Here is a 23,428-nt window from a genome sequence, read left to right on the forward strand (position 1 = left end):
GGGTTAAACATTAAGCGAGCATGTCTGCCGCACGGTGGGGGTGTGACACTTACCCATACACACACACACACACACATGCACATAGACTGACATACACAGTTCTGGTTTCTCACCAAAGACAGTTTAGTCACACAGCAAGCAGGACAGAAGACCGACTCAACTGGAACCATCTGTGGAGGAGAAGTCAAAGTAAGTTTTAGCGGTTTTTTTGTTGTTGGAAGTTTACGTCGGCCTATCTTACGTCTGCTAACACTATCACAAGATTAACAACGATAATATGTATCATTGGCGCTGTCAGCTTGACTAAAAACGGTACTTTTTAGCCCCAGAAAAAAAGCGTTTAGGACAACATTGCTGCTAGACCAGCAAACTGAGAATGTAGTCACTCTTAAGTCACAGCTGTTAGTTTTGTTTGGCTGAAGAGACGTCAGTTTATAGTCGAAGATAACATCGATAAAGTCTGAAATGATTAACCGAACTGAAGTTATTTGTTTTTGTTCACTGTCGTTAAAGTGTTGCAAGTATCAGAACTAAGACATAATCATTTGAAAAGTGTTACAATAAGTCGAAAGAAGTCCAAAAAATATGCTCATAATTTGTCAGTGAAAGATACAAAAAAAACATTAATGTAATAACAGCCGACTAAAAACTACAAACCTGCCTGCATTGGTAACTTGTAACTTCAGTGTAACACAGCTCCTTATTTAACAAAGCCTTGGTTTTGTACAGCTATCTTCTGCATTATCTTCTGGTTTAAGTGTTTGTAGGAGGGCTTCACAGTAAAGGAGTTACCTACTGCAAAGAAGCAGCGACATCCCGTTACCACTGTCATCATCGGTGCAAACTTTAGAGCAATATTGTAGTTAACAAGCAGAAATTCACATCTGGACAGACACACCTAGTAATGCTGGTGCTTCAAAGTCAATGTCTACAGATGTATCAGTTATTTGGATATGAGTTAGGAGATTGTAAGGTTTTCATTTAAGTTCCTTTTTGGGTGGAAATGTTCCAGTTGGCCTACATGATGTATCTTGAAGTGGAGTAGGCCTAAAATAAAAAATAAAAAATATGTGAGTAGTTTAGTTTGCTGTACAGGAAACCACAGCCTCCAATGCTGCTCCGTATGGGCAAAACAAATTGAGCTATAATACATAAAAAAGTGTTTTCAGCATCTATTAGAGGGCTGGTTGGTTGCACTGGAAACACAAGTTACTTTTCTTCTTCTTCTGTGACGTATTCTAGCTGAACAAACATCCCTATTGCTGAGAGCTAATGTTTGAGTAACATCTCCAAAGCCACATCTTCTTCTTTCTGTTTCGTATCACAAGACAAATACTGGTGATACTGGAAAGCTTTTGTTGTCATTTAGCTGTTCGTAACATGATTTTGCTGTCCCTAAGTTTTGGTTAACGACAAAAATGATGGTTATCATGAGCACACATGTGGCAGTAGGAGGTCAAACCAGTTCTGCTCTCATGAGTTATGTTACCACAGATGCGTTGTCATTTCCTTTGAATGGTGGGAAGATATCTGGCAATAAACCTCTGTTAGGGATTTCACATTTTTATGCCGTACACGACGTACATTATTTGAGTTTCCCATCAATGCTAAAAGGGAAATTCCCTCCCTGGCACAGAATTGGTTGAGGCTTACCATCTGATGAAGCATTTTATTTGATGAAACATTTGTCTAGACTCGAGTCAGCATGATCCAAACGGATGAAAAGCATTATAGTCATTTACACCCAATTGCTATTTTTAGAAATACACGTATGGTCAAGTCGTTAACCATATTGTAACCAAAGTTTGCCTGTTCAGTAAAATGCTAGTAAGCTACATGCTATCTGTACAGAGCTCACACCCACATAGCTGCAGATGTCAGCGCTGGATTCGGACATGGTATTAAGGGCTTTAGTTCGATGATAGTGCAGGCAGGTTCATGCCAGCGTGGTTGCCTCACAGATATGTAAATGGGTCATGTATGATTATAGTAGGGGGACATGTGGTGGGAGATGGAGTTTGGCAGTTCGCCTGAATTTTTGTGTGCCACAAGGCTATAGTTGATCCATGCTGGGTCCATTACCAACACAGTCGATGCCATCTGCCACTAATGCTGTTTTCATAATCACGTCTGCACCCCATGCATTCTTTGGTGGCTTTTTGTATGATAAACAAAAAAATCTCAATCCGACACCTCCTTTAGACCCCCCCCCCCCACACACACACACACACACATCACACATTGTGCAGAACCACAGAGAGGTACATTTGGGCTGCAAAGGGGAAAAACGTTCTTTATGAGGTCACAGAGTTTTGAAAATCCCAGGTAGTTTTTGTAGCTCTCTGAAGTTTTCTTTTTTTGCTCATGGGTTTTTTTACAGTATAACCCTGAGTTTTCTCTTTTTCTGCTGTCCTATTTCAGACCAACTACAATTTTTGGGATGCTGGCAACACTGTAAACACTGGCTGCTATAAAAGTTTATTATAACACTACTACTTTGAATCTCAGTTTGGCGCTGCTTTGGATTTCCATTCCACTTTTTTTTACCCAAGTTTTTACCTCGGAAAAGATTTGTCATTTTCTGTCAGGGGAGTCCAGTGTGATTGAGTTTGTCAAGATATGTTTTGCGAAGATAAAAAATAAAACACTGTGAGCTCTTATGAAAGCCCTGCAACAAAAAAAAAAAAAACAGCACCAAAATGTATTTATGGTCTTGCTGGGCTTTGCTGCTTCAGAATGAATTGGGCTCGCCCCGTTTGCCTGTTTAATTTGTTCTTTGAAGGATAAAATAAGCAACAGTGATTCATTGTTGGAAATTGTTTGCAGATGGACGGGGCTCAATCAACAAACAATGGTTGTCATAACTAAGCCTTTTTTAATCTTCACTGCTGTTCACTATCTAGACATAAAGACCAGCAATCTCCTTAAGGATTAAGTGCTTTGCAGGGTATATGGTGCGTGTTGTGGGCTTTGTACTGTGTCCAGTTTTGTAAACATGATTTTGTGTTGGCATTTAGGCTGTCAAGTACTTTTAATAGCCCAGTATACATTTGGAGTTATGTGAACCCTGGTTGTCTTTAACAGGCCTCATTTACAGATAGTGGAGGATATTCAGAATGCATTCGTCCATGTCTGCCTGAAGACACTGACAGATAAACACCATAACGACATTTTTAGACATGTTTTTTTTTTTAAATAAGCTGCTACATATTTAAATTACGGCAGGCTCTATTTAATTTCCTGTTGTTGATGCACGCTGAAGAGAGATGGCATGTAAATCATTGCTTTGCGTCACAAAACAACAGATTGGGAAGATAAAAAGTTTAGCTGTAAGATATGGCAACACATGAGAGATGTTATTTGACTCTGTTTCCTGTAGTGCAACTCGAAAGTTATGTAACTCATAGTGCAACATATTTGTTTATTTGGAAAGTTATGGCTTACGTCATGAAAAATTGCAATATTTACTTACCAAGCCAGCGATCTCGCTGCAACAACACATTATTTATATATTACTCATTAGTAAATAGGAATAAACTTCAGGTCATGTAGTTAACATAGTTGAAATTAGTTGACATAGTTAATAACTAAATACACAGTATTATAGGTCTCAGCATTGGGAAGAGAGTACAGTTTTAGAGTAAAATAGACGTGCAGAAGAGAACAGACTGTCATCTGATACACGGGGAGTTGTCTCTTGTAGGATATTTTCAGACTCCTCAAATAACCACAATGCATGGTTGTATTTTCAGTGCTGTGTGTGAAGGAAAAGGTCTGGATGTGGTAAATATTTTCTTTGGACTCTTGGAGCCCAGGCTGAATCATGCTGCCAGAGAGTGTCCCTACTGTATGTGTGGTGCTGGTCTGGCCTACAGGTGTTTTCCTTGTAGGAAAATGTTACTCATAGAAAAGCCACTGAACATAGTCATGTGTACATCTGTCTACATGGAAAACACTCATTTAAATGACTAAGAGCTGATTGTAAAACAATACAGGTGTCAGTGTAGCATGCCCTTAACTAAGATATGATACAGCTACAGTTCACAACAGCGTTGTGTTGTCTGGCAAGTGGTTATATAACATGAGCAAAAACATGTAACTATTTCGAGATCTGGTTTGAAATAGGCTGTAGACAACACTGTAACCAAGCTTCTTCACAGACAGTAAAAACAGTTCAGCCTAGTTCCTCTCTGTATGTTATAACAATAGCATGCCTAACCACACGTTGTCATGGTCTCTCCACACGGGCCATCATGACCTCACCACTCATCTCTTTGTGGTGGTCTTTCCCTCCAATTCTGGTTCCTCTTTTTTTGTGGAGAATGAAACTGTATTTGCTAACAGACTTTACAAAAGCATACAATTCTTTCATCAAACCCAGCATTTAAAGACAACAGGCCAATTGGCGCCTTTAAAGTGGGGATTAGAGCAGATGGGGAGCCGTTTAAGACTGGAGAAAAGTGGCTCTTGAAAAACGAATTAGGCAGAAGTTGTAGCTTTTGAAGATTAAAGCCGTGTTTAATCAGGAACCCGACTGTGCAGATTTTCTTGCGTCCTTGTGTCCTGGCTCACGTTTACTATTACACCAAGGCTGTCTCGAGGCTTGTTTTTTTTTTTTCTTTCCTTCAGCTTTTCTCCATCTTATGTTTGCCTTTTCGTTCTTATCTTAAACGCCCACTTTATATTGTGATATTGCCATCTGGTGCTTGATTTAACCAATAAATTGTGTTTACTTTTTCTCTTCCAGAAGCGCAGCCATGGGAAAAGGATGCATCACGGTCACCAAGTACTTTCTATTTCTCTTCAACCTCCTTTTCTTTGTAAGTAATCACACTTCTTCATCACTTCTCACTGCCAGACTGTCAAATGACTTCCCCTATGCCAGCCTCTCTGTTTCGATACACAGATACTCAGTAAGCTATGCTCTTTCAGAATCAGACACTTGTGACGCATTGAGAACCACCAACAGCAGTTTTTACTTGACTTAGCGTCCTGCACCAGAGATCAGTGCAGATACATAGGGAAATGTTTCATGTGACTCTGCCTGTGGTGAAAGACTTTACAGAGTACCTCAGCGCAGCCAGGTCTAAACGTCAACAGATGGTTTCTGGTTGTTTCCTCGTCTCTCACAACAGCCTCAACATAAAGTCCAGGGGTTGATATTACCCCAGACTCCTAAAAATCCTCTATGCGAGGATGTCCAGACCTTTCCAATGAGACTGTGGCTGTAAACCTGACGCAGACCTTTTTGATGTGAACACTCGACTGGTGTCTAATCGGAAGCGTGTGTGTCTGTGTCCGTGTGGACAGATTAGACTATAGCTGAGGTTTGGGGGAAGCCAGGAAGTGGTGGGTAATAATGGCTGCTCGGAGCTGTACAGGCTCTCTAAATGAACAACTCTCAGCCAGAACTTTAATGACTGTTGTGGTGCTGGGGAGGTGTAGAGGTCCAAAAGGGAGGGGGGGCGCTGGTGAAGGAGCCTCTAATCTATGGAAGTTGCCCCCTCTAAGGTGCCCCACAGCTTCTAAACAAGGGCTCTCTTAATTACATAGAAGTTCTCAACTTCATAACATCATTACAAGGTCAAACTGACGATTTTCTTAGACTTTCAGACGCCTGTGACAAAATGTTCCAGTCTAGTGATCATTTTTCTCTTTACAGATTGTCTTGACCCAGTTATCCTCACTTTACAATGTTCAGTTTAATTTTCTGGATGAGAATGATTGATAAATCAGTGGCTGAATAAGCCTTCTTTGGGAGGGGAAATAAAAGCAGCAGAGTTTGTCTCTCGGTCCTCTCCACATCCTCTTTCCTTCTGCACATAACTCGGAGAGAAAGAGACAAGCAAAAGACTTTGGAGCTGATTAATCCCAGATGTGACAGACTGAAGAAGAAAAAAAAAAAGAAAAAAAGATCTTTCTGTTTACAAGACACCAGCACAGATTCTGTTTCACTCTCATGTAAGATTTGTTCCTGATTCCTTTTTTAAATTATTTTCCCTCCACAGGTCTTTGGAGCATTGATCATGGGCTTTGGCCTGTGGGTCCTCTTTGATAACCAGAGCTTCATCGCTGTTCTACGTAAGTCTTGTCTTGACTACACCCACACACACACACACATACACACAGAAACACACCCTCAGTCCTTCTGCCACGTCCTTGAGTGGACAGTTCAGCTGTACTGAGTACAGCCGTAATAAAAATACAGATTGGACTGAAACCTCCGGCCTCCCCTGCATACTTTATGTGGATTTTATTGTTCCCCAGGAACCACAAAGGGATGTTCGCGCACAACCAAAAAATGTGACTCACAGAGGAAACTTAATGACTTCCTCAGCCATTTACACACCTTTTTTTTTACGCAAACACATAATGATATACACATCTATGGATCCAGGGGCGAGGATTAGTCAGGGAGAGGTTCAGTTCTCATGGTTATTAAAGGGTCTCAAGTTATAGCTCACCTTGGGAAATATCAGCATTATTAACCCTCCGTGGTCCACAGAATAGGACTTTTAACTCCCCAGATGGAAGGCGTGCCTTAGACAGAAGCTCCCACCTGCACAGATATTGATGCAGATCTTCTTTTCAGTCACGGTGTGGCGAAAAAAGAGGAGAAAAAAAAACAAGCCTCCAATGTGCATTCTCCAGAGAGCCAAAGTTACCAGCACTGTCATAGACAACACCATGACTTACTTAGGATATCTAATGCACAGACAGTTGAGAAATTGAAATGAAATCCAGTCCCTGCCTTGCCTAAAGAGAACGCTGAACCACGGATGGAAACTCTTAGCTGCCATAAATCTTGTTATAAAAGCTTTCAGTGTATTCATCCCAGATGGAGCTTTGCCGAGAGCAGCAGTGAAGTTTTCTTCCAAAATCCGTTGTTAAAGAAGAATTCTTTCAATTTCTTATCTGGCAGGTTTTAGATGAGCTGTAGGTCAACTACAGTTTTCTTTAAAAATGAGAATATGATACTCATTTCTGGTCTGAGATAAGTTTAGGACATGGGTACACTGAAACGCTGAAACCCTCAATGTTTAATTTTGAATCCACGAGCAGCTAATTTGATTATAAAGCAACATGTTAGACATTCTCCAAGCAAGAAGTCCAAATTCATGTCTTTTTTCGGCTTTACATTTTTTTTGTTTTTTTGTTTTTTTGTTTTTAGGTTTATTTTCGGGCCTTTTATGCTTTTATTTGAGATATGTATAGGACAGAGGATAGAGTCAGAAATCAGGGAGAGAGAGAGTGGGGAATGACATCCGCCATGTCAAAAGGAGCCACAGGTAGGATTGGAACCTGGGCTGCTCGCTTGGAGGATTGGAGCCTCCATACATGCGGCACACGCACTAACCACTCCCCTACAGGCGCCCCAAGCTTTTGTTAAAATTGGAGGGTTCGCTTTTTTTCATCGCTGTCTACCATAGCAAACGGAATATCTTGGTTTTGGTCTAGAAAACAAAACTTGCAGATTAATCGATGGTGGAATTGCTCATTATTTGTAACTTTTTAAGCCTGTGTTAGCAGTCTGTAACTATTAAATAAAAGAGCAGTTTCTTGGGGCCGGCAGAGCTACAGAAATCTATATTTAGGCTGCGGTTCTGTTCTGCTTTGACTAATGACTTACCAAAAGGCTGTGTTTGTGATGAAGAGCATCCAGATCTGACCTTATGTCCTAAACTTGTCTGGCTGAATCTTGTCTTCCTTTGGCTCATATTTCTGCTCTTAAGGTCACCCACTGCTCAGGGATGAATCCCCACAAGGTTAATTATGAGCTGAGTTTGTTTATCTTTAGAACATAAAGGCATTACAGAATCCATCATCCCTGCCAGTCCCATTGTTATTATAATCCAGCTGTTGGTCCAGAGATAGCAGAGATCCTGCTCTTCTGATACCCTGAGGATATCCCTCCTCCTGTGGGGCTTGATGACCTCCTCTCCTCCGTGTATTTTTGTTCCCTGTACCCATGATGGGTCAACCTCGACTCCTGCTGGATTTCTAACCCCTTTTGAAACATCTTACACCCCTGCAGAGGGAACAAAAACCAAAGCTGGAGGCCACTGTTGTTTATTGACTCTGTGTGTTCTCCTCAGAAGTTGTAGCATTGCCTGACCATAAACAGGATCTGTATGTTTTCAGTTTCCATTCTTTATGAGTTGTATTAATAGAGGCCTCTGCAGATGTCCTAGTAGCTTCAGGCAGGGGAGCTTTGACAATGTTTTGGTTTCAGGCCCCCTCCTGTTTCAGTAAGAAGGCCATTTTCCAGTCCACGAACACCCCTCTGAAACAATACAGTGCTGTTAAATATTTAGCTCAGGGACACGATGCCTTGAGTTTATCCTGCTGGCACTTGCTAAAACACAGCTTGCTTATGTTTAAACAAAAGTCAGCCTTGGAAGGAGGACTGTGAGCTGGAAAGAGCACCAGAAGCGGAGTTTGGAAATATTCAGCGGAGTAATCAAGAAACTTTCCAAAATCAAGAACGGCGAAAAGAGAGACTTGGAAAGGGAATTCTCTTTGGGCTGCTTAAGCCTTAAAAAAAAAAAAATCTATGAAAAGTTGTTTCTGTGTTACTCTTGTGTTACGTCTATGCATAATGTCACTTTTCTTCAGCTGCATTTAGGCTGAATGTGTGGCTCAGCTCATGTTTACAAGAGGATCCACAATATAAAACAGTCCTCCTCCTCCCTCTGCAGATTTCACGGAGGGCTCGGTAATTGTTGCCTCTTTAAATGGAAATTTCCATGGAAACCACCAGAGGAACTGTTCTAGAATATGTAGCAGAGACTTTAATGGAAATAAGCCATAGTGTAATGCAGAACAGCACACAAACCAAGTGAGCACATGCTGACTTCAGAAAAAAAGTACATGTGAGATTACCACAGAACACAGATGCTCTGTGGCTTCACAGCAGAGCGGTTGTAAACTTTGGCACCTGGCAGACTGAGAGGAAACATGCATATCTATATTTATATATAGATACAAGTCATCTTGAACATATTTTAATGTAAGCTAGTACTGATAGATGCATATTATACGGGATAGTCAATCCAAAGATTAGATATTTTACCTTAACAAGCCAAGAATATCAGAAGAATTAAAACTCGGGAAGTGGTCACAGTGGAGAAGTGTTTTGAGGTTGAATTAGGACTACACAATATTTCCTTTAACTCCAGGGTGAGTGTTTCTGTACTGGAACAATAAGTGGGCTGCAAGGAAACTTCACATACACATTAATCTGAACCATATTTCCTATAGTCACAGAAAACCGTCCTTTGATCCGTACACATCCGAAAACAACTATCTTGATGTTCATTGACTCTGCAGCACATTTGCTAACCGGCACGAAAAGCATGACAGCATTACACCTATTTGAACCTTTCTTTATGCTCTCCCTGTGTGTTTCAGGACTGTTTTTAAGATCTGTTTAAGATCTGTTTGTAATGGAATAGCGTCTTCTTATTTTATTGATCTCCTGCAGTTTTACAATCCAGTTAGAGCACATAGGTCGACCAACCACTCCCTCGTAGAAGTCCCCAGATCAAGACTCGAAAATAGAAGATTGAGGAGATAGACCTATCGCAGTTGCTGCTCCTAAGTTTCAACAGATTACTTATTATCATAACAAATAAGACAGATAGGAACAACTCAGTCACCTGACATTTTTCAAAGATGGTACATCTTTTCTCGATGGCCTTCAATCCCATTAGAGCTCCACCCTTTCTATTTATTTGTACTGTTGTACTTTATTGTTTTATTCATTTATTTATTTATTTATTTATTATTCTGCCCTTAGTTGTTTTGATCAAATATGTTATTCTTTTTCAGTACTTCTGGTTTTATTTTAATTTTCCTACCTTTGGTTGTACAGCACTTTGGTCAACATGCATGGATTTGAAATGTGCTTTATCAATAAACTTGACTTGACTCTGCTGTTGTCATCAATGAGGCTAGTTATCAGGAAATCAAAGTATGAGCAGAAAGATGTAGCACACAGTCAAAGGTTAGAGTCTTGCATAACTGCTTTGTCTTTGCTAGATATGGACCTGTGATGCCATTAAGCAGTTTATTTCAGGCACTGATTTCATTTCATTTTCATTTCATTTCATTTATTTATTTAAAGGACAGTGCACATTAATCAACATTTCTGTAAATGTGCCAGTGTTAGCCAGCAGGCTAATTTTCAACTGTAGTCCTTTGGCAAGATGTTAAGCTAGGCACAGGAAGAGGTGGTCTTGATCTGTCTGTGTTGTTTTCTCACTCACTCTTAACAGTCACAACTTTAACTATATCATCCAGCTTCCCTAACTCTGCAGGTACGCCATGTTCTTAAGGAACCTTTGGACATCTGTTGCTTTTGTGTGTGTGTGTGTGTGTGTGTGTGTGTGTGTGTATGTTCACGTGTGTTTGAGTCAGACTGAAATAAATCCTGTGAACATAGTGCTGGATTTAGTACGTACAGTTCACTTGTCTGCCTCCCTTTAAATGCTACCCTGCAGCCACATCAAAACATTGCATATGTTGACCAAAGTTCCTTTAGCTTCCAATTATTGTCCAACCACGACAACATGCGCTGCTCTGGTAACATATGTAGAGTTGCATGTAACGACGTCTCTGTACAAGTGTGCATGTGTTTAGTGTCTGTATAATAAGTAAGTATTTATTTTAAGTAAAGCAACAGTTATAAACATAACAGATATGTGTTTCTGTGAGACTTAGAGAGCGAAACCAAAAGTAATTTAGGTCACTGCGATATGAAACAGAGACCGGCAAAGATGGAGCCTGAAGATCTGGAAAGAAAAAAACAATTTTTGACTTGATTATCAACAAAGGTGTTATAACTTTTCCACTTTTAACCCTTGATTGAATATAGAATAGGGTGTCCTACTGGCTAGAAGTCAGTATGATCAACTGTTAATTAAGGCAAAAATGTAGAAAAGTCCAAATAACACAACACAAACAACAACAACAATAAGAAACGTGTAATTTATTAAACTGTTTTGTTTACTAAATTCACTGTAAATGTATATACATTATATATTTGTATCTACAGTTTTAGTTTAGTGTGATTAACATGGTGTTTTTTCATTCTTGATTTAAAGAATGAAATGTTGTTAGTGTATTTGTGTGTAATCTTCTGTAGGGATTTATCTTATACAATTGGGACATGTTAGGGAAAAGGCTCTGCTGCCATAAAGATTGTTCTTCAGGATCATGAAACAGCTTGCATCCTGTGATTGTATGTGTACGTGAGGTAGTATGTAAAGACTCCAGAGTAAGGTGGCGCTACATCAGGAAGTGTTTTGTAAGTAGCAGCAAGCAGCTTTATGTCAGTGTATGTACAGTCGTTAAGTTTTACACGGCGGGATTGCACTTGGAAAGTGTTGTCACAGTTCATATCCATTGTGCGTCTGCCAAAGTGCTTACTGTATATAGTGATAACTGTGTGAAGCATCTACAGCTAACATGATGAGGGAATTTGGAATAACTTCAGAGCAGATAGTCTGAGTTAGCAGGCCAAGAAGCAACATTTAGATATATTCATGGAGCAGCATTAGAGGAGCTGCTGTGTCGGTCTGCATCCTCACAGAATGGATAGGAGCGAGTTATCTGATAGCTCTGGAAGCTTTTTTTTGCTTGGACCAGGAATTTTTCGGAGCTGGAGCTATTTCACAGAGCTCAGATTCTGGCTTCATCTGCAGACGGAGCTCTGCCTCTCTGGAGTTCCTCCAGTTCCAAATAACTCACAGCCACATAATGGCTCCAGTTTATCTCCTCTCCAACCTTCCAATCTTCCATTTCAATCCCTGCCTCCTCCTCCTCCTCCTCCTCCTCCTCCTCCTCCTGTTGCTGGAGCTCTGCCGCTCTACATACCAAAGAGGGAAATCAATTAATCTCGCTCCACATTGAATTGTCTTGGTCCTATACTCTGTGGTGGCTTATTAAGATAATCATTTGTGGGTAGAAAAGCATCAGAACGATTCAGAGGAGGCACTGTGATTTATTTTTGGCTCATTGCTAGCATCTGTAAGAAATAAAAAATTGCATATGAAGGAGCTGCTTTTATTTGCAGGTTAAAACAAAAGACAAACCCGGGCATAGATTAGGGCCCTGCTTCTCTTCAACAAAACAATGTCTTTCAGTGCGTTTTGGTTTCTGAGGGAATAATTTGACTTGAGTTTACCAAAGACATCCAGTTAACAAACTGTTGTTTAAGTTACTCTTCCTTCTTTGTGCGTTCTTAATGTCTGTTTCTGTCTCTTATCTCCAGAGGAATCATCGGACACAGTGAAGGTGGCTTCCTACATCCTCATCGGAGTGGGCTCCCTGTCTATGGCCATGGGCTTCTTCGGCTGCATAGGAGCCATCTATGAAGTTCGCTGTCTGCTGGGTCTGGTGAGGAGTTACATTCACTTGAATCTGAAGTGCTAACATGCTACTGCTTGGTTTTATTTTTCTAAAAGGGACACATGGGGTTAACCAACTTTAACCAAGGCTAGATGAGGCAGTTTAAAAGAGCAATATGTTTGATCTTATATCTGACCACAGACAGTCATATGACTCAAATGAAAGACTTGGGTTCGTAAATAAAGGCATTAACACTTCCAGAATAATATTTTTCATTGAAATGTTTTGCCTCTCTTGTTTTTGTAAGTCTCTTTTCCTAAAACATACCACCTTAATGCACCTGTTTGACATCCCGCGGTTGGCTAAGAACACATGAGAGAGCCCACAGAGTCCACAGCAAAACCCTTTCTCATTTCTGCCCATGTGTTTTGGTCGGGGACCTGTAACATGTGTGGATTTGCAGAGGGGAGGGGGGATGACAGGGATAAACACACCCGGGATGTAGGGGGGTACAACAAGAGTGCGGATGGGTGCATGACCTCGACGGCGTTAAACCTGCTTGGGGTTAACTGAAGAGCTGCTGTGACCTACTTCTCCCTCTGACAGTAACCAGCTGGTGGAGGACATCCACCCCTACTCACCCTCCCCCATCACACTCACACACATACAGTACACACACACTCAACCCAACAATGGAGCAGAAAAAAATATCAAACACACAATCAAATTCAGTTCACTTCAGTTTATTGCCATTTGCAGTATAAAAACATTGGAGAACATGTGCAAGAGGGAATTGTCATCACCTTAAGGTTGATGATCTTGTTGGAAAACAGTTGCTTATTTTCACATCCATCACTTATGGAGCTACTACAGCATTATTTCATTTCTTTAAATACATTCTTCTATTCCCCTGATTTATTTAAGTCTTTCTTTTGAGTCTGTAGTTGGTTTCTTCCAGCTCTTCAGTAGCTAACTGATCCACAATGTTCACCAGTTAGTATCTCAACTTTGTCTGTCAGCAGGTCAGATTCACAAAGGTAGTGTGCGGTGAGTTTTCAGAGTTGTTGTTTTTTTGGTTCTTCAATAAAGAAAGGTGGAGGCGAAAAAAAAGGCTAACACTCACAAGAGAGGCTGCTAAAGCAAAGGAGAGCCACTGCTTTCACATCACACTTTGATACATTCAATTAGAAATATTTTCAAATGTTTCTTTTCATTTTCCATCATCTAGAAAAGGTTACTGGTACTTATTTTCTGCCATTCTCTTGATGTATAAAAATGTCATTGTAAATGTTGTTATCATGACACTTTGCCTTTATGCCCTGCAGTACTTTACCTGCCTGCTGCTCATCCTCATCGCCCAGGTCACTGCTGGAGTTCTCATTTACTTCCAAAGAGATCGGGTAAGTCTCCAGCTCTGATTTTACTTACTCCCTTTTCAGACTGCTTTTTTTTTTTTCTCGCAAAAGTGCCGTAACTAAGCTCAGCCGTCATCACGTGTACATTCATATTGATTACGGGACAGTGTAATACTGGCGTCCCAGTCTTTGGATTCACATTGAGTCTTGGCTTTGTGGAAGTACGGCACAGCAGGAGCTCCACATGGATACTGTCGGACATGCACGCACACAGCTTTGCGCTAGACGGCTGTCTCTGTTACTACCTCTGAAGACGGTAAAGAGGGGGGGATCACCTTGTCCCCCTGAAGACGTAAATATCGTGGCTTGACACTCTGAATACGCCTCTATTTAACTTTTATCTGTAATTTGTCAGCTGTAGCTGTAGCAGGAGTAGTTTTTCCTCTTTTTTTTCTCTCTTTACTAATTTAATCTTCTTCCACCCTGTAACCCCTTCCTCTCGTCCCCCCCCCCCCCCCCCCCATCACCTTATCTCCTGCTGGGGCACACTTCATGTTTTAGCCTCACCTTCACAGCTGTCAGTGGGTTTATTTAGCTAAACCTGTTTGGGAGCCCCCTGCTTCCTGTAATGAAACACACATGCGTATATCAACAAATAGAAAGTGACAGGATGTCATTTGTTGCATAAGCTAGATGAAGCAGGTGGACTAAAGGAGATGTGTGACTTCTACAGAAGAAGCAGAAAGCAGGCTCTCAAACAGAAATTTCCATCGCCGTCTCAGTTCCCCTGTGGCTTATTATTTTATTTTTAAGAAGGAGAAGGGGAAACAAATCCATGGAGATTAAGTGAAGCTCAAGCCACTTCCAAACACAAATTAAATGAGTATGTCTTACACTATCACAGCTTAGACGGTAATTATCACCCAAGGGACACAAATCATTTTATACTGAAGTGTCTGATAAAACAGTGCCCTCTACAGGCAGGGCGAGGGAATTGAACATGTTTTGGTCTTTGCTCCAGTGCAGCCTGATTATTTAAAAAAAAACAAAAAAACACACAACTGCACTATTGTTTAAAGCCTTTTGACAGACAGACAGATAAATACATAAATAAAAAAATAAGCCCTCGAGGATGACTGGAATGAGGATTAGAGAACAAGTCAAACTGGTCACAACAAACCACATTTCATCGCTGTGCACTGTGGTGATGATTTTGAATATTTCAAGTAAACTAAGACTGAATGTTAATTGTTTTCATTAAACTGTCCTGCATCTTTTGCTAAATAAATAATTTAAAACCAAGTGGATTATCTAAAGATAAAAAAAAACATGGTCACAGAGGCACAAACTGACTGCTTTTCTGAGCCAAATCTAGAAATCCCACTTGATAGTGTTGTGAGTTTTCAGTCTCTTTCTTCTCTATGACGTGTGATAAACTGAGTGTTTTTAGTTTGAGGACAAAGCTGGACGTCTGAGGCTGTCAGTCTTTGACTTTTGAAACACTTTTCTAATGTTTATATCGACCAAACATCAAATACCTCATGCAAAAAGGTCATTTATGGATTTATGACATTGAAAAGTATATTAAGTTGCAGCCTTTGGGATGATTATAAAACTTCCTGCTTGGTTTTTCTTCTGAAATATGTTCTAATGTATCAAAAACGAAAGCAGCTCAAATAATAGAACTAGCCACGTGTGTTTGTAGAGGGAGTGTTGTGTTTTGACGCACTGACCTTTAGGACCAGTTTGATACTCTGAACATAAAATTACACTCGTAGGACTCAGGATAGGTGGTGGCTGTGGTTACCCTTTCAGCTGTTAGCCCTTCAGCATTTCTTTGTGTGTTCATGTGTGTGTTTTGTGTGCCTCTGAGAGCATGTGTGCTTGTACTCTGCAGCCTGTAGACCTGCTCCCTGTGTTTAAGGCTCACCACAGTGCAGGGTGGTGTCCTTTCCCAGAATAGGGTTTGGCTCTCGCTCATCTCCAGTGGAGCTCTGAAGATGCATCGCTGCAGCAGCTCTGTGGTCGTTGCAAACACAAACACAGAGGCATGCTGCTGCTAAGATGTATTTATGCAATGTTTCAGCCTTGCATGAGATCTCACAGAGCAATACCACCCCATGTGTTTCTCAAGGAAACATTAAGTTCAGATGGTGAGCATACATTTGAAAGATTTAGTAGGAGCAGAGTTTTCTTTCGAAATGCTCTCTTTCCTCACTGCAACCACGATTTATTTCTATTCAGCTCAACCTGTCGACTCCTTTAATGGCTTGCAAACAAACGTAAACTAAATCTATGCATGCATATCTATAATAGTCAGCTATAAACAGTGACCCACTGCAAACTTTGCAATGTTCATCATGTATTTTTTATCTCTTTTGCAGTTGAAAAATGAGATGTCCAACATCATAAAGGGCATGATCATCAACTACACTGGGGAGAACAGGACCACAGAGCACACCTGGGACTACATTCAGAGGACGGTGGGTACACACACACACACTAATGTTTTTTTAGTCGTAGACAACATAACAATTTAAAGGTATAAACTAAATAAATTAACTAAATCTGTTGTAATAAAGTTATTGCAAATCTGCCATAAGAGTAGAGGCTTCAAAACACACACAGACAGCAGCAGGTTGTATTTACAGAGTTGTAATCTGAAGTGACTCTTACAGTGAGGTAAGTGTTTTTATTTTTAGAATGGGTGTCCCCAGTGTGAAATGAGCTTCAACCCTTCAAAAGGACTACAAAGTAATACATAACGTGTGCAGCTGCATCAACACAATTTCACCTTGCCGCATAAGCATGTTGCTGATGACTTTTTCAAATCTTAAATCTCAATTCTTTGAGGAAAAAGGAATTCCATTATCTTATCGTTTAGTGCAGCAGAGGAAGGAAATCTCAGAAACTCGGCAGACAAAACCAAAACTACTTTCCCAATCAGTCTCTGTCAGGGTGTGCAAGATCTTTTTTGTTTTTTTTGTCTATTAAAGTAACTGCATCATTAAGCTATTTGCAGCGTTTGCAAATAAATCCAAGGCTGAAGCGAGCTGGAATCAAATTGTTCCATGCTCTTATCGAGTTTATGCATTTTCTTCACGATCTGCTTCCTCCTTCACTTTCTCTCGCTTTCCTGCCAAGCCTCTTTCCCCCAAAAACAACAACCAAGAAGACACCAGTCTGCACAAAAAAGAAAGAACGTATTTACTGCCAATACATTTTTAGTCTCCACCCCCCGTTTGTGTGTTTTATAATGTCTTTGAATCCATCCTCTACTCTTCTCTTGATCTCTTAATCATTTTTTTAATCTCCTCCCTCTCTTTCATATCACCAGATGAAGTGCTGTGGATGGACCGGCCCAGGCAACTGGTCTGAGAACAACCTGATCAAGAACAGCAGCCAGAACCTGTACTCGTGTTCATGTCGTAATGAGGACCTGCCTGGCACGGAGATCAAGGAAGTGGGCCTGTGTGAGCACCTGTCAGCAGATTTACCCATTCACGAAACGGTACATAGCACTACAATCTTAAATTCTGTCTCTGCATGAGGGTGAAATTCCTTTTTAAGAAGTTACAGCTGTGGATTTAGTGATGAAGACAAAAGAAACTGCTTTGTTTTTTAGAGTAGCATAAAGCTGCGAGTGGTTGTGAAATGTCTCCAAACATCCCTCCTGGGTTCATGATTTATGTACTCTCTCACTCACTCTGGCTGTGTGTGAAACTGCTGTTCAGAGCAGCTGCAGCTTTGACATGCAGCCTCTCTGTGCCATACCAACTGCTTTTTTTCAGGAGGTATTTCATCCATCAATTCCATTTACTTTTTTGCGCTGCCAGTTATTCAATTTAAGTAAATGAACAAGCAGTATTTATTCTCAACTCAAGACATTTTGGATATCACTTAAAGCTCTGTTTGGTTTATGTCAATTTTGGCGCCCCCTGTGGACAAAGCAGTCACTCTTATCTCTATCTACTCCTGTACATGTGGAAGTAGTGTCTTTTTAACAAAATCTCTTCTTGGTATCTTTTAAAAGTCAAATGTAAACAAAGAATGTTGCGGCAGCTTGCTGTTAAATTGCCTCATCTGAAAACAGAACCTTACAGGACTTTAAAATTAGTAAAAGAAATAATGAGTCTTCTTGACGATGGCCTTGTGCGCTTTTGTAATTGATATGGAAGTGTCAGTCTTAATAAGTCTATTTCATAACCAGCTAAAAACTTCTCCCAGCAGTTTTAAAGAAGCTGTTTCTGCTTCTTGCCTTTTGCCGTCTTCATGTTGTAACCGAAAGGTCAACTCTTTTTTAGCTTCAACTTCTTGCTTTTCATCTCCAGTGATGTTAGCAACCTGGTGTAAGCTAGTGCTTAAACATTTTGACAGTTACAGGAAGTGAGTCAATTCCTTGAAAGTGTGTGAATCATGCTTCGACTTTCCCTTTGCAGAAACCAGCAGGTGTGAAAGACTAACTCTAAGTCAAAGGTTCAAACAACATTTAATGCTGTTCAGTATCAAGACACAAGTGGTAAAATGACTTGATAGATATTACAGATCACAATTTAAAATCTACAGCTGTGAAAATTCCTGAACATTTCTCCCTGAGATGTCGAGGAGTTGACTGATCTGAAGTCGTGTAAAAATGAATGACTCTATCAAAGAACAGTGTAGTGTGAATGTATTCAGCCACACTTAACCACTTTGATTACCTAACAACATGTGAAATTGAAATGCCACTGCTGAGGTTTACACGTACCCCTGTCTGCGTTGTTTCAGCTGGGTGAACAGAACGCCAACGCGCCTGCATTGTTCTCGTGTACGTTACACCTTTCCTCATTTCATTAGTCAGTTTGAGTCGTGGTCTGTAACTCGGTGTGGCACTGTGGTCGCTCTTTTAATCAGCTCTGAATACAAAAAGCTGAGGCGTGTTGTTTGTGCTTTGTGATTTGATCAAACATGAGGAAAGCTCCATTGTTCTGCTGTTTGGTCTGCGTGTTTCAGAAACGTTTCTCTCGCTCGCTCTCTCTCTCTCGCTCTCTCTCTCTCGCTCTCTCTCTCTCTGTAGCTCAGCTCAGCCGTGTTATTCTTCCCCTCACTGACTCAATCCAAAGCCAACACTTGTGTTTTGAAAAGGCTCTGTTCATGTCCGGCTGGGATCACGTACACATGCATATCACCTCTGAAAGTCGGCCTTCAACCCCCGCTCTCCTCATGTCTTTCTCAACCTCTCACTCTTTCTTTTTTTCATCTTCAGGGCTGTATGACCAGCGTGGAAAAATGGCTCCTGGACAACTGTGGAGTTATTCTGGGGATCTGTATTGGTGTGGCAGTCATCGAGGTATATGTCTCTCCCCCACTGTAAACTTGAAGGATTACTTCTGATTTCTTTTTTTTTTATACACCACCAACCATACATCTGTGCTAAAAATTTCTCCTACCGTGATTCAAAGTAAATCTCAGCTTACACAGTCTTTGTTAACAGACTTTTTTTAATTTAGTAAAAACCCAACTGGGAGTTTGGAAGGATCATAAATGCCATTTTCATGCCTTTTGTTCGAAAAAGGAAGTCGATATTCATAAAAACCAACACCCTACTGTTATTCATTCCAGTTTTTATATTGACTAAATAAGAGGAACAAATACAATAAGTAAAGATGAAAAGCTTTACTAATGTGTTCTACAGTTTATAGTGTCCCAGTGAGCTGTCTCCTTTTTTTTACGAGTTATCTGTTAAACAAAAAACACAAACATTTTCTTTTTTTTTTTGCAGATTTCCCAACATAAAGGTTTTAAACTAAAGCGGAAAGGTTTAACACAAACCAATGACACTTTTCTTTTAATCAAATCAGAGTTTTTTTTAAGCAACATTGCTAAACACTCATGTTCTTGTTCCGTCTTCTTGTATGAGATCATTTGCAGCATTTCTTTGTCTTAATGTGAAAGTGAAGTGATCTAATGTATTCCTGGTTTGGAATGTTGTTCAGACAAATCAAACTAAGTGATGAAACGGCTCTGGATGGAGATTTTGCTGCATGAATGGAGGAAGTATTAGACAAAACTATGAGTCATGACATTCATTTTACAACTTTCTAAAAGCGTGTGAACATTGATTTAAGAAAACCGTGATGCAACACTTAAAGTGATTCTGTCCACCTGTTCTTGTGCTTATTTTCAAATGGTAAGGTTTTAAACATTTGCACTTGTGACAAGGAGTATAAAAAACAGACTTATTGAGCAGCTTGCATGAAGCAGGTCACATAAATGTGAGTGATGCTCTAAAAGATGAAAACAGACGAAAACACCTTCATGAGAACAAATCAGACAAACACAAATGTCACATTTTACATCATGTTTTATACATTATTTTAACAGTTTTAAGATGTGACCTTTTACCCTCGTCTTTGGAAACGTTTTTGGGATTGTAGATCTACACAACACCACCAGTTGTCTTCGAAAACAACCTCTAACATTCACATAAGTGTATTGAAAGGAGACACAATTCTCACTCTCCTGTTGAAATTGGGGAGACACAAACATTTCAAAGATTACCTTTCTAGTTTTAGCCAATTTGTATAAAGTCTCTGTCTTTGACATTGAGTTTTAATTTTAGGTGAGTACTCCACCTCTAAGCTTAAACTAAATGGACATGTCTGTTTCCTCCAGCTCCTCGGGATGATCCTCTCCATGTGTCTGTGCCAGAGTGTCGTCCAGGAGGATTATACCAAAGTACCGAAGTACTGAAGACTGTTCCAGCTTCACACCAACACACACATGGACAGACTATTTTCTCTCTCTCTCTCGCTCTCTCTCTCTCTCTCTCTCTCTCTCTCTCTCTCTCTCTCTCTCTCTCTCTCTCTCTCTCTCTCTCTCTCTCTCTCTCTCCTGGTCTCACATGCTTATGAGCACACACACAAATTAAGACAGCTGTCGGCACCATTTGAGCTCCTCTTGCCTTGACAGTTGTTCAAGTTTTTCACGCCCCACATGTCTCACAAACACACACACACACACACACACACACACACACACACACACACACACACACACACACACACACACACACACACACACGACTTGGACATAAGTCCCACAAGTTGCCATTGCTGTCTTATCCTTAGTAATTTAATTTGGTGGAAGCTAGAGAATTCAGAGGTTTGATGCTATGCAAATGTATATTTACATGTTGTTTTGTTTATGGATGACCTCAATGAAGCGCTTAACATCGTAGTAGAGAGAGCACTTTAGTGATATTTGGTGAGCAGACAGCTGGAGCAACTTGTGACTCTGGGGCATGGAGATGAGAGCGTGGGGTGGGGGGTAGAGGGTTAATACCACTTTGTGATCGTTCAGCTGGTATTTTTGGTGCGGAGGGTGGAGGAGAGGCCCAGGGCTGAGCCAGGGCAGGGCTGCTGTGGTGGAGGTTTTGGCTTCTTTCATCAACTCCTTGTACCAAGTAGCCCTGATATTAACCTCCATTTACACCCACCGTCTCCTCCCTCCTCCCGCTGATCGTCTCTAAATCACGTCTCTGTCCTGCTCTCGGGTGTGTCTGACTGGTACCCAGTAGCTTCCCAAAATGACTAGTTTTGCATGAAGTAAGTGCGTGTATGATGTTTTGAGTGAGTATTTTTGTTCTTTTTATATTCTCATGTCGTCTCTGTTTTTTATTATTATTTTTACAACTGTACATAAGACGTTTGGAAGGGATTACGGCACTTTAGTGCTTGATCAGCAATTCATATGGGAAGGCTGTCACCCACATGCTCTTGTTTTAAGAATTCTATTGTTCTTCGTTTCCTGCCTGTTGTTTATGATGTTCAGAATATGGCTGCTGCAGCTGCTCGTCGGCAAATGTTTTGGTCTGAATCTGAGAAATCGCTAACCCTCAGAGTGAATCTGTCACCAATCCAGCCATATTTTAATTTCTTCAGCATTTTTTTTAGCCTTGTTAACAGATTACTTACCCTTTATTTAAGTTCCCCATACCTGTTTTGATTTTAAAATATCTTCTATTTTACCCTCATTGCAGTAGCATATGTAAATGGCAGCTGTGTGACCATAATGTATTTTCCCTTCTCGGCATGATTATTTTCCCAGAAGTCATTTTGGCTGGTTTAAATTATCGGCAACACGAGCAGAGAAAAACCGTCTGCCCAGCAGTGATTGCATATTTCAGAGGCGGCCATGACCACTCTTCATCAAATCACGCTCGAAATGTTGAAACTAAAATGTTACTCTGAGTGAGTGTCCTCGCCCCTCTTATCCACCTCTCCATCTCAGTCATCCCACTTCTTTCAAACACACTATTATGGCTGAATTTATGGTTCATTTAATGGATAGATTTGCACTTTTATGTGGTTGGTAGTTTTTCCAGCCATCTCACACCAGTCATTTCAAATCATCTTCATCATGCTGCAATTACACAAGAGAGCTGAAGCTGGCCATAAAAAAATAAAAGAACATTTGTATCTGTCATAATTACATTCAGCCTCTTTATTTATGCCCTGACAAATTGAAACGCTTATTTAATGTAATAAGATATGAAGGCTTTTTATTGTGTTAAAATATTTGTACACTTTTACAAAAAAAAATGACTGTTCGTAGAAAAAATATTTGTGGACCTGTATGCCATGTTTAAAAACACATGATTCTTTTTTTTATTGAAAACTATTAATAAATCTGAATCCACTAAAATGTGTTGTACACTTGCTTTATGTTTTTTTTTTTTTACCTTATGGGCGGTTGTACAGTAGAAAAAAGCTTGACATATTCACTGATATTTTCATCTATTATTTTACTTTGCTCATTTCATCAGTTGTAGTACCGAATGCAACCAGACGATGGCAGTATATATTTAACTATTACAGGCTCAGAGAGGAAAATATAGGAATGTGTGTTAGAATTGTTTAAAGAAGATTTCATCAATTGATTAATTATGTTTCTAAAACCTTATTTGTTGAAGCTCCAGGTTTAATTATGGGCTTTATGCAGATTCTAAAGAAATTACTTCTTTCATACTTTCCACACCTTTAAGCTGATTCTTTTTCCCCCTCTCCATTTAGTCTTTGTGTGTTTGTTAATTTAGTCTGACTGGCCTGTGGCTGAGCAGAACAAAGAGCTCCACATCCATTCATGTCACTGTGATAACAGACTGTTCCTGCTGTAAATCACAAAAAAGAGCTCCTTGTGAAACTTTCAGCAATTAGTCCTATCAGGGAGACGCCGGGGGCTCATGATGTCATACCAGTAGGTCATATCGCACCACTGACTCACCTCTTCTGCTCTCATACACCATTGTCTGAGACATTTAACCTTGATATAGTGATGACTGCTTGGGGTTCTCTCAAGTGATGTTTTTATGTAAGCTGACAGAGACACAACTCATCAGCTAGCCCTGCTCATGTTCAGTATACTTCAAGTGACCAATATCAACTTCTAAAGTGTCCATCAGTATCAACATACAAACACATTCACATGCTGCCAACAAAGCAGCGGGAGCAACTCAGGGTTAAGTCTTTCCTAAGATCACATGTGGCTGCAGGAGCTTGGGATCAAACCCCCAACCCTCAGGTTGAGATACGCCCGACTCTACCAGTGATCCACAGCCGCCCCAATATTACTGTGAAGTCTTAGTGAAGTCAAATTCCACAACACTTCAAATGAAACTCTCCAGCCATATTCCTGTCAATCATTTCATGCAGAGATTCATATCAGACACACACACATCCTTA

The 23,428-nt window shown here is 40.3% G+C and overlaps 1 protein-coding gene across 1 annotated transcript; it reads left to right on the forward strand.

Moving 5' to 3' along the window:
- Window positions 1–37: 37 nt before the first annotated feature.
- cd82b (CD82 molecule b) lies at window positions 38–22,391 on the forward strand. Its single transcript, XM_020659610.3, has 9 exons — window positions 38–189; window positions 4,748–4,820; window positions 6,009–6,081; window positions 12,275–12,399; window positions 13,677–13,751; window positions 16,091–16,189; window positions 17,044–17,217; window positions 18,952–19,035; window positions 20,361–22,391. The coding sequence occupies exons 2-9, from the start codon at window positions 4,758–4,760 to the stop codon at window positions 20,436–20,438; spliced, it is 771 nt and encodes a 256-aa protein (XP_020515266.1). The 5' UTR covers window positions 38–189; window positions 4,748–4,757; the 3' UTR covers window positions 20,439–22,391.
- The last annotated feature ends 1,037 nt before the right edge of the window (window positions 22,392–23,428 follow it).

Source organism: Labrus bergylta, chromosome 7 (assembly GCF_963930695.1).
Source record: "Labrus bergylta chromosome 7, fLabBer1.1, whole genome shotgun sequence".
NCBI classification, from domain to species: Eukaryota; Metazoa; Chordata; class Actinopteri; order Labriformes; family Labridae; genus Labrus; species Labrus bergylta.

Coding starts and splice junctions, on each gene's coding strand:
- cd82b (XM_020659610.3), top strand. CDS start 4,758: ATGGGAAAAGGATGCATCACGGTCACCAAGTACTTTCTATTTCTCTTC. Junction 4,821..6,008: donor TCTTCAACCTCCTTTTCTTT/GTAAGTAATCAC, acceptor TTCCCTCCACAG/GTCTTTGGAGCATTGATCAT. Junction 12,400..13,676: donor TTCGCTGTCTGCTGGGTCTG/GTGAGGAGTTAC, acceptor TATGCCCTGCAG/TACTTTACCTGCCTGCTGCT.